General features: G+C 33.4%; 1 protein-coding gene across 14 annotated transcripts in view; it reads left to right on the forward strand.

Moving 5' to 3' along the window:
• POT1 (protection of telomeres 1) overlaps positions 1–11,800 on the forward strand; it is a 157,375-nt gene that overhangs the window by 97,896 nt on the left and 47,679 nt on the right. For 13 of the 14 annotated variants that reach the window (XM_074379122.1, XM_074379119.1, XM_074379120.1 and 10 more), the window contains exons 14-15: positions 4,995–5,130; positions 9,770–9,858. In XM_074379122.1, the coding sequence (XP_074235223.1) occupies positions 4,995–5,130; positions 9,770–9,858 (225 nt within the window). Of the gene's footprint in view, positions 1–4,994; positions 5,131–8,047; positions 8,146–9,769; positions 9,859–11,800 lie in introns of those variants that run through there. The other variant, XM_074379132.1, reaches the window with a different exon arrangement.

Raw genomic sequence — 11,800 nt, forward strand, 5'->3', positions numbered from 1 at the left:
TGTCAGTGCTAAGCTGATTATCTAGTTAAGTAATGATAAAGAGGCTGATTGCTTATGTACTGTTGCTGTTTTCTTGGCCTCTGGATGTCACTGTTGTTTCATAAAAATAGGGTGAAAATCATCTATTGTATTTAAATCAAGGAAGAGACCATTGAAACAAGATAATTTGATAAGCTGTAAATGAAATTTGTCATGTTTGTTTTTTCATTTTCTTTTCATTTTCATCTGATTTTTATCTAATATTTATCTAAAATATGTACTGTAAATATTTTCTCATGGCAAATTTAAAGTTTCATTGTTTTCCTTAAGGCTTTTCTTTTGTTATAACCTTTTGTAATAAAAGAAAAATACATTATTTAATTTTCATTAGAGTAATATATAGTTTTATTTTTAATAAATGAGGGAATCCTATGTAAATTATAGCTTTGGGTGATTATATGTCAGTATAGGTTCATTTTTAACAAATGTACCACTGTGGTGGAGGATGTTGATACTGGAGGAGGCTAGCATGTGTGGTAGCAGGAGATATGGAAAATCTTTGTACCTTCCTCTTAATTTTGCTGTGAACCTAAAACTGCTCCTTAAAAAGAAGGAAAAAAAAATGAAGTCTTAAGAACAAAACATATACTGTAGTCTATAACACCAAGAGTGAATGCTAATATAGACTGTGGACTTTGATTGATAATGGTTTGTTAAAATAGGTTTCTTAATTGACAGTTTACCATTCTGGTGCAAGATGTTGAGAATGGGGAAGTAAGAGGGTAGTTGAGTGATAATAAAGTGAGTAAAGGACATAAGGAAACTTTGTACCTTTTTCTTAATTTTGCTGTGAACCTAAAACTGCTCTTTAAAAAAAAAGCCTTATTTGAAAAAAAGAAAAAAAATTGGAATGTATGTAAAAGCACTTTGAAATGTAAAAGGAATATAAGAATGTGAGCTCTTTTTATTTTATATTTTTAAGTAGTATAGCCTGAGCCAAGGGCTAGGATCTTACTGCAGTATAACACTGTTCTGGTTAGGAAATAACAAAATCAAAAACTGACCTGGACTTAGAGATGAACCAAAGTAAACTGTATAAACCAAAGTTAACCAAAGACATTCTTAGACTTTAAGGACCTGCAGCAGCCCTCACTGATTCATGCCAGGTTAATGCAGTTGACACTATTTTATTGTGACCATAGTTTACATTAGGGTTCACTTGTTGTGTTGTACAGTTATTTATGCTTTGACAAGTGCAGAATACCATGTACCCACCATTAGAGTCTCATAGAAAACAGTCTCACTGCCCCGTAAATCCTCTGTGCTCCACCTATTCATCCTTCTACCCCTTCTCCAAACCTCTGGCAACCACTGATCTTTTTACTATCTTTATAGTTTTGCATTTCCCAGAATGTTCAGCTTTTCTTCTTTGTTATCTTCTAGAAGTTTTCCAGTTTTGCATTTTATATTTAGATCTGTAATGCATTTCAGTTAATTTTTGTAAAAGGTGTAAGATCTATGTCCAGATTTCTTTTGCATGCAGATGTCCACTTTTCCAGTACCATTTGTTAAAAAGACTGTTCCTTCTCCATTGAATTACCTTTACTTCTTTGTCAAACCAGTTTATTCATGTGAATTTGTTTCTTTGTTCTCTATTCTGTTTTAATCTATTTATATGTTATTTTGCCAATATCACACCATCTTTATTTCTAAAGCTATATAGTAATACTTGAAATTGTGTAGTGTTGGTCCTCCAACTTTCTTCTTTTTCTTCAGTATTGTGTTGGCTATTGTGAAACTTCTGCATTTCCATGTAAACTTCATAATGGCTTGTCAATATCCAAAAATAACTTGCTGGGATTCTTATTAAGATTGCCATAAATCTGTAAGTCAGGGTGGACAGGGAGAACTAACATCTTGATGTTATTGACGATGAACATGGACTATCTCTCTATGTAGATCTTCTTAGATCTCTCTAGGGTTTTATAGCTTTCCTCATATAAATAAATCCAACAAAATATAGATCACATTTTTTTAGCTTTATACCTAAGTATTTTCTTTTTTGGCGATAATTATTTTATGTTAAATTCAAGCACCAATTGTTTGTTACTTATATATAGGCAATTGATTTTTTTTATTAACCTTGTATCCTGTACCATTGCTGTAATTGCTTATTATTTCATAAATTTTTGTTGTGATTTCCTCTAAACAAAGACAGCTTATTTCTTCCTTCCTAATATGTATACCTTTTATTTCCTTTTCTTCTCTTACTACATTAGGTAGGGCTTCCAGTACAATGTTGAATAGAAGCAATGAGAGGGAATGTTCTTACTTTGATCTCAATCTTAGGTGGAAAATATCACCATTAAATGTAATTTTAGCTGTCACTATTTTATGATGTTCTTAATCAAGTTGAAGAAGTTTCCCAATATTCTTAGTTTGCTGAGAATTTTTATTATTGATGTTGAATTTTATCAAATGCCTTTTCTATTACATCTATTAATGTGATTATACAATTTTTCTTCTTTAGCCTATTAATGTGATAAATTACACTGATTGATTTTGGGTGTTTAACCAGCCCTGCATACCTAAATCTCATTTAGTCATGGTGAATAATTATTTTCTTTTTTGATTTAATATTTAAATATTATTTATTTTTGTATGTGTGTTTATAAGATAAATTGATCTGTAAGTTTTCATTCTTGTAATGTATTTGGTTACGTATTAGAATATTACAGGCCTCATAAGAGTTAGGAAACGTTCCCTCTACTTCCATTTTCTGGAACACACAGTAGAGAATTGGTATCATTTCAGTGTTTGGGTAGACTTCTCTATTGAAACGATCTGAGCCTGGTGATTTTTTTCAAGATTATTATTATTGTTTTAATTTATCTATAGACATAGTCCTATTCAGATTATCTGTTTCTCCTTGCGTGAGTTTTGATAGATATGTCTTTCAAGAAATGGATTCATTTCATCTAAAGTGCCAAACTTGTGGGTATAGAATTGTTTATAATATTTATTATTATCACTATATTTTAAACGACATGATATTTAAATTCCTCTGAAACATAATTTGTATGGAACTGTAATGTCACTGAATCATTTTATCATAGTATTTGTTGTTAATACCTGTAATTTACTAAATAGACTATGTGTCAGGCACTTTACTACCTAGTTTACTATTTTATCTTTAATTCTTATAACAGGTCCTCTGTAAGCTAAATATATCTCCTTTTCAAACAGATGAGGAAACTGAGATCAAAAGAAAATGGTGAAGAACTCAAGATTAAAGACCTAGTAAATGTCAGAAAAAATGTAAACTTAGGCCTTTCTGTCTCCATAGTCCATGTTAAAATATGTCTACTGCTTGCAAATAAATTGTTCTCTGTTAAGATGGCTCCAGATACAAACCTTTAGAAACCTAGTATTCACATAGATGAATGCAAATGTCTTTTTTTTAACTTACTCATTTGTTCAAAACATGTTTATGGAATGCCTACTGTGTGCCAGTCACTGATTTAGGCATTAGTGGTAATGTAGCAAACACAACAAGGTGTTTCCTTTCATGGGCTTTTATTAAGAGGAAATCACAAAAAATATTGATACCAGTAGTCACTCATGGCTTTATGTGCTTTACAAATACTAACTCATTTAATCTTTATAATGATCTTACAGAGTAACATTATTCTCAGTTTTACAAATGGGGAAACTGATATACCAGAGTTTAAGTAACTTGACCAAGGTTGTCCACTTTATGTGCCAGAGCCACACTGGTGTGGTCAGTGTGAATGACTAGATGAAATCTCACCATTTTCTTTGAAATAGTAATTCTGAAGAGGGACTCATAGAGAAAAGACTTAGTGAATGGTCACCTATTGCAGTTTTGAACAGTAGGCAGGAGTCTCTTTAGCAAAGCTAGGTATCCATCTCCAGAAGACAGACTAGCTTTTGGGCTACGAAGCTTTTAAGTAGCATGCTTTGGGAATATTGTTTTGAGTTTTTAAGCTGGCATAATGAGGGTTTATATCTGACTGCAATATGATATAGCAGAACTGTGGCTTCCAATAACAATGACCTTACGGGAAAGAGTATGGGAACAGGGCGAGTTAAAATGCCACAGAGCTCACTGCTCTTACAAAAACTCAGCCATTTTTCTGGAACACTCCTTCAACATGGCTTGGATCATTGAAGGCCTTTGGTAATTTCCAGAGTTCTAAAAAAGGTTTTATAGTTTTTGCCAGTACTCTTATTGCTGTTTTAGACAAGTGTGTCTCTGGATGTCCTCACTCTGCTATGCCAGAAGTGCTTCTCTCTTATAATTGAATGTTGACATTACAAATTCTACCCAAATTTTAGGAAACACAGAGGTATTTTTTAAATCCTATTCTTTTGCCTGGAGAGAGGAAGCATTGTCGACTAAGTAAAAAGGACACTGCCTTCTAATAATGGCATGCCATTGGGCAATACTTCTCAGCTAGTGTGGTCATTTGAATGTTTACTCTGCCATAGAATTAAGTGTGATAATTTTTCCAGGAAAAATGAACCAATTTTGTATGTGAATTCATATAACATGAACTACTCATATCTATATTTAAATGAAATATTGACCTGAAAATTGAGATTTATTTTAAACTCAAAACTAAATTTGTCCAGATATTAATTAGTATATAGAAAGTTTATTAGAATCTGATTATATCTTGGCTCTTAACTTATATTCCCTTCTGGTTATTTGAACCAAAAGTATGCCTGGCATAAAGAGTAATTTGTTTCAATTTAGAAAGATGGTTAAAATTTCACAGGCTTTATGTTTTACCTAAGTCTCAGCATTTTTATCCATTGATTATTTTCAATGTACAGGATTGTAAGTTTATAAATTAATATTTTTCACATACATTCATTGTCTTTTTTCTGTCAATTCCTTAGTCTTTTATTATACCTCACATGCTATTTAATAGGACTGTACTTTTTCTACATTTTATTTGCACTACTGGAAGGGTTTATTCTCTTAACAGGAGGTACACTCAGTGAAATTTGCAAACTTTCAAACAAGTTTAATAGTGTAATTCCTGTGAGATCTGGCTATGAAGACCTGGAACTCTTGGACCTTTCAGCACCATTTTTTATACAAGGAACAGTACATCACTATGGGTATGTTTTCAACTCAGAAAATTTTTGGAATTAAAAACCGTTCAAGAGTAAATTTATTAGTTTATTTCATTGGTTACTATATGTTCAACAGAAATTTTTAGTGTGTCAGCTTAGATGTACTAGCTTTTTCTGACATATATCTGTTCTTTTGATAAGCATATAGAGAGAGAGTACACACAATGTGTGAGGCATAGAGCTGCCTTCTTTTGATGCCACAGTCAGAGGCTGGTACTCACTTGTTTTCTTTCACAGTGAGGATTTAGGTGCCAGTTACAGAGAAAAAAATCAGAGCTGCAAACCTAGTAAAAATTAAGTAACTGAATTTCAGAATTTCTGAGCCACTAAATTACAAATTTGCTGCCACTGCAAACTGGAATATAAAAGAATACATTAGAAGCCATAAACAGATTTCTAAATTTAGAAGGAGGGGATAGGGATAAGATATCCTCTGTTGCTTGATGAAACAATCACCCTGGGCATGTTCTGATTTGAGAAACCTTGGATTATAGTATATGTTTTGTCATACTATTCCTCTTCTTTTCCAACTTCTAAATTTGTAGCAAGTATTAGTCATTGTCATAATGTGTAAATCCTGATTGAAAAATTATATACTTGTTGAAAAATATTATACTATAACCATGATACCTCCTTAATTGTATGGTAAAGTCATTGTTAGACATTGCCTGTGTTCTGTCAATAAATCATAAAACTTTAGCCATTAAATGAAACTGTGTGCCACTGACTTAAATCCCTGGGTTATACCTGTTTTTACTCTTATATGCTCAGTGTCTAATTATCTCTCTCATTAGACTCATGATCTGAGAGTCAGTTTTTTTGAAAATAAAATGATTTTTAATTAAAGTAAAAAATAAAAACTCATAAAATTCTGTTTTTCTTGTATAATAAGCCACTATTTGAGCTTTCTCTTTCTGCCTGCTCATCCTCGGTCACTTGCTCTTGCTCTTTGTCCCTTCTCCCTATTTACCTTCCCAGTATTGGGCACCATGACAAGTCTAAACCAGGAAAGGAAATACTCATTTTAAACTCTGTAATAGAACTTCTTCATTTACTAGAAGTCTCAAAAAAATTACCTTAAGGCTCTCGACTTTTTTTTTTTCTTTGTGATGGAATATTGTTCTGTTGCCCAGGCCAGAGTACGGTGGCATGATCTCGGCTCACTGCAACCTCTGCCTCCCGAGTTCAAGCAATTCTCTTGTCTCAGCCTCTCAAGTAGCTGGGACTATAGGCAGACACCAAATGCCCAGCTGATTTTTTTTTTTTTTTTTTTTTTTTTTTGCATTTTCAGTAGAGACATGGTTTCACCATGTTAGCCAAGCTGGTGTCGACCTCCTGACCTCAAGTGATCCACCCGCCTTGGCCTCCCAAAGTGCTGGGATTATAGGCGTGAACTACCATGCCTGGCCAAAGCTCTGGACTTTTTTTTACTGGTTGCTTCAAAACTAAGACAAATGCTGTTCATACTCCATATTTTAAGACACTTTAACATTTTTTATTACTTGAGCTTCATCATCAAAAGCCAGTATATCTTTTAATTGATTCTTCTTTTTATTTTTAGGTTATGAAATAATTTTAACTTACAGAAAAATATGAAAAGTAACATCACAACAGTTATGTAACCACGATTTAGATTAACAAATGTTAACATTTTATCCAGACCCTCCCCACCACTTTTGTGTGTGTGTGTGTGTGTGTGTGTGTGTGTGTGTGTGTGTGTGTGTGTGTGGAGTCAGAGTCTCACTCTGGCACCCAGGCTGCAGTGGCATGATTTCGGCTCACTGCAACCTTGATCTCCTGGGCTCAAGCAGTCCTCCCACCTCAGCCTCCCAACTACCTTGAAATACAGGTGCGCAGCACCACCACACCTGTCTAATTTTTGTATTTTTTGTGAAGATGTGGTTTTGCCATGTCACCCAGGCTGTCTTGAACTCCAGAGTTCAAGCAATCCGCCTGCCTCAGCCTCCAGACTTTTCCTTTTAAGAAATTAAATATTACAGAGAAGTAATGTAACTCCAAACCAATCCCTTCTCTAATCCTTCTTTCTCAGAGATAGGTACTTTTCCCAACTTGGATTAAATCCTTCTCATCAGTGTTTTTATGCTTTCATTATAATATGTATGTGAACTCTTAAGCAGTATAGCATATTTTTTGTTTTGTAAATTTATATAAACTGTTTTGTACTATGTCAAGCCTTTTGCAGCTTGCTTTTTTACATTCATTATTATATTCAAGATTTACCCATATTGATGCATGTACATTTAGGTTATTTATTTTAATGTCTATGAAGTATTTTATGAAATATCAGAATTTTTTGGCTGTTTACCAATTAATGGTGGATATGTGTTATTTTTTGTTTCATTTATAGAGAGTACTGAATGAAGTCACATTTTATGTTTCTTGTATATTTCCCTTCTCATAAAATGAGTTCAGTGGGTCATGACCAACTTTTTTTTAATCATATAATGTGGTTGTAGTAAGAAATGGAATGAGAGGGAATGGATAATAGAGAACATTTTACATAGTAAGGGTCAGTGTTGTTCCATAACGCTTTCATTTCAGTTGTGTGTGTATGTTTGTATTACTAAGATATGTTAGTAAATGAATTTCTTACTGTGAGCCCTTAACAAAAATGTTTGAAAGTTACTACTAAGGTGTTTACCTGGAATTAGAATTACTGGATTATAAGGTATACATAAAAAATACCCAATTGTTCTTCCCATGGTTCTAACAATTTATGGTCCCATCAGTAATATATAAAAATTTTAGTTTCCACCAAGTTCACTCCAACACTTAGTATTAATCTATTTCTGTCTTATACCTGGTATTAGTTTAACTTGTACTTTTGTTAGGCCAGTGAGCATCGGATGCTATCAGTGATGTCTTTGTTTGTATTTCCTAGATGTCTAGTGTGTTTAAGCAGCCCTCATGTTTATCAGCTACATAGGTTTCCTACACTGTGAATTCCGTGTTTACATCTTTTGCCTCTTTTTCTGTGAGGTCAGTGATTTCTTTCTTGGTTTGTTTTTGAGTAAGCATACATGTAATTGGTTGTAAGGTTTTTTTAGAGGTACTAATCTTTTGTCAATTTCATCCATACTTCTAGTATGGATGCCTTTTTAACTTTATGGTTTCTCATGTTTTATAGGCTTTTTAAAAATTTTTGTTAGGTAATTGCTTTATAGCTTACTCTCATCCATTTGCTTTCAAGTTTCTGGCATTCTATTTCATATGTCACTCATAAATAAAAGTTTATGGCTAAATTTTAGTTTTAATAGTTGAGTTTAAAATATATTCTTAAATTATTGATATATTTAGTTTATGTTCCTAATTTTTTCTGTTTCCCCTTTTACTGCTTTTGGAAATAAGTAGTTCTCTATTTAATTTTGACTTACTGTCTTTAATTTTTAATTTTTATACTATACTTGCTTTATTAATTTCTAATGCTAATTAATATCATAGTCTTTTTCTTAGGCAATAATATTTTTTCCTTAAATTAACATCTTTTATTAGAAAAGACAATAAGATATAATATGGTTACCCTCTTGTTTTCCCAAAGTGCAAATGAAAACAAATGTGTATGGACCTTTTCAACTTTTATTTTTATTCGAGTATATCTTTTCAAGTATATTTTCTTATCAGCATCTCATAAACATTATAATGATGCATAATAAAAAATATACTACTCATATTTAAAATATGTTAGTATTCAAGTAAAGCAAAATCCCTATACTAAATAATGCACAACTTTAGTGTATTGTATAGTCTTCAATTTATATACATTTCAAAAGATAGCTATGATATTAGGCATCATAAAATACAAACCTCTGGATATATGCTTACTAAAAATATTATGTAGAATCTCGTATGTTCTAACTGCTTTAGTAATTTTTCTCTATTGGCCATATTTATTAAGACTTTGAATTTATTAAGATATTACTTACAGTGGCCGGGCATGTTGACTCATGCCTGTAACCCCAGTACTTTGGAAGGCCAAGGCGGACAGATGTCTTGAGCTCAGGAGTTTGAGACCAACCTGGGCATTGTGGCAAGACCTTGTCTCTACAAAATTATAAAAATTAGCTAGGCATGGTGATACACAACTGTGGTTCCTGCTACTTGGGAGGCTGAAGCGGGAGGCTCACTTGAGCCTGGGAGGCAGAGGCTCAAGATTGTGCCACTGCACCAGCCCAGCCTGGGTGATAGAGTGAGACCCTGTCTCAAAAAAAAAAAAAAAAAAAAAAGAAAAGAAAGAAAGAAAGATATTGCTTATAGAATCAAAGAATAGAGATGAGCATTTTCTTCAACTTTTCATTTTAACAAATAAGGAAATTGAGAGCAAAATTAATTAATGATTTGGACCTGGAACCCAGCACCCTATTCTCAATTTAGAATTGTTTATTCTGAATCTTACACGGTCTTTTTATTGCCTTTATGTAATAAACTTACTCTTTCATAATTCCCTTCTGAAACAAGCAAGCACATTACAATATAGGGGATGCAATAGTCTTCTATTTAATAATTTATATTTTAAAACTACACATATTTGAGCTGTAAAAAGCTGTAACAATTAAGCTAAATTATTTTAAAATATTTATATGGTTTTTTCTTTCATAAATTTTAGATGTAAACAATGTTCTAATTTGAGATCCATACAAAATCTGAATTCCTTGGTTGATAAGACATCGTGGATTCCTTCTTCTGTGGCAGAAGGTTAGCTAAATTTCCATGCCCTACAATTTTGAATGTTTATATACAAGATTATTTCACCTACTTATATTTCAGCATACCTGAAAGTATACCTATTCCTTTGTATACCTATTCCTTCTTCTGTAAGATAAACAGACTTTGCAAATTTAAAGATAACTACCACACCTTCCTTTAGTCTGCATTTCTTCAAGCGGGCACCATCACTGTCTTTCTACTTTCCCCCATGCTTTACTATTTTGTTTTTCCTCATCAGGAAGCATTACACTTAACCAGTGCTCTTCTCAAAATTTAGCATTCAGAGCTGGACATTGTGCTGCAGATGTGGTTTGGCCAATTCAGAATAGAGTGAAAATTATCGTTACCTAAAACTAGACACTCAACTTCTACTGGCCTGAAATGGCATTGTATAGCTATTTATTTGTACACTTGATTTTGTTTTCTTTCCTTTTTAATACAGCTATCTCGTGTTTTATTTGTGGTCTAGTGAAATCCTAGGTTCCTGTCACATGAACTTCTGGAACTTGGTCTCCTCATTCTATTCTTAATGTAATTTCTTTGTTTTTATGGTTCCTTGGGGTAGATACTAAGTTTATTTTTCTTGATTTTAGTTTACAGTTTTAACTTATGGAGACCTTTAGAAACCTAAAAATCAGTTCCCCTGTATTAATGTCTGTTTTATGTCCTAGTTCATGTCTGTATGTCCTAATTTATTCTTACTTGCACTCTTAATTAGTCCTCCTGTTTAAATATGGGTTCCACAGATAGAAGCTAATATATAACATTCTATAAATTGAGTATCTTCCATTTTCAAATAAGATATTTATCTTAACCTGTAAATTTTCGTGTTATCCAGTATCTCTAATTTCATCTTTCTTCCTCATCTTACCAAATTATTAAATCTCAGATTCTGACATTCTTGACCATTCAACCAGATGATATCTCTTTTTAAAAGTATAAATTATTCCCCTAGCTTATAATAGAGAGACATGCTAAAATGATGTTTAACTACATGCTATTTTTTAGAACATTCTGTACTTTATCTTTCATAATACTAACATGCAATGAGTTAAATTTCATGAATCACGTTTTGTGGTTTCTATGGAGGTTATCAACTCTTTTTTTTTTTTTTTTTTTGAGATGAAGTCTTACCCTGTCACCCAGACTGGAGTGCAGTGGTGCAATCTCATCCCACTGCAACCTCTACCTCTTGGGTTCAAGGGATTCTCATGCCTCAGCTTCCTGAGGAGCTGGAATTACAGATGTGTGCTACCATGCCTAGCTAATTTTTTTTCTCTTTTAGCAGAGATGGGGATTCATCATGTTGGACAGGCTGGTCTTGAACTCCTTACCTCAGGTGATCTGCTACCTCGACCTCCCAAAATGCTGGGAATACAGGCATGAGGCTGTCAACTCATTTTAAATATACATTACATTAATATTTAATCAAAACAGGTTGGCCGGGCATGGTGGCTCACGCCTGTAATTCCAGCACTTTGGGAGCCCGAGGCAGGTGAGTTATGTCAGGAGATCGAGACCATCTTGGCCAACATGGTGAAACTCCATCCCTACTAAAATACAAAAAAAAAAAAAATAGCCAGACATGATGGCATGGCACGTGCCTGTAGTCCCAGCTACTTAGGAGGCTGAGGCAGGGGAATCGCTTGAACCCGGGAGACGGAGGTTGCAGTGAGCTGAGATCACGCCACTGCACTCCAGTCTGGCAACAGAACAAGACTCTGTCTCAAAAAGAAAAATGCTTATCATAAGACATGCTTCCTGTGTTCCAAAATAAACCTGCTAAATGAACTTAATTACAAGTTGAGTGTCTGTGGAGTTAAAAAACACAAACTGTTCTCTGCTCTGACACCACAGCAATCAGGACAGAAGACTTATGTGACCAAATGCATAAGGGTTTTCACCCACACACCAAACAAGCAATCCTGCA

This window comes from Saimiri boliviensis, chromosome 10, assembly GCF_048565385.1.
Source record: "Saimiri boliviensis isolate mSaiBol1 chromosome 10, mSaiBol1.pri, whole genome shotgun sequence".
Lineage (NCBI taxonomy): Eukaryota > Metazoa > Chordata > Mammalia > Primates > Cebidae > Saimiri > Saimiri boliviensis.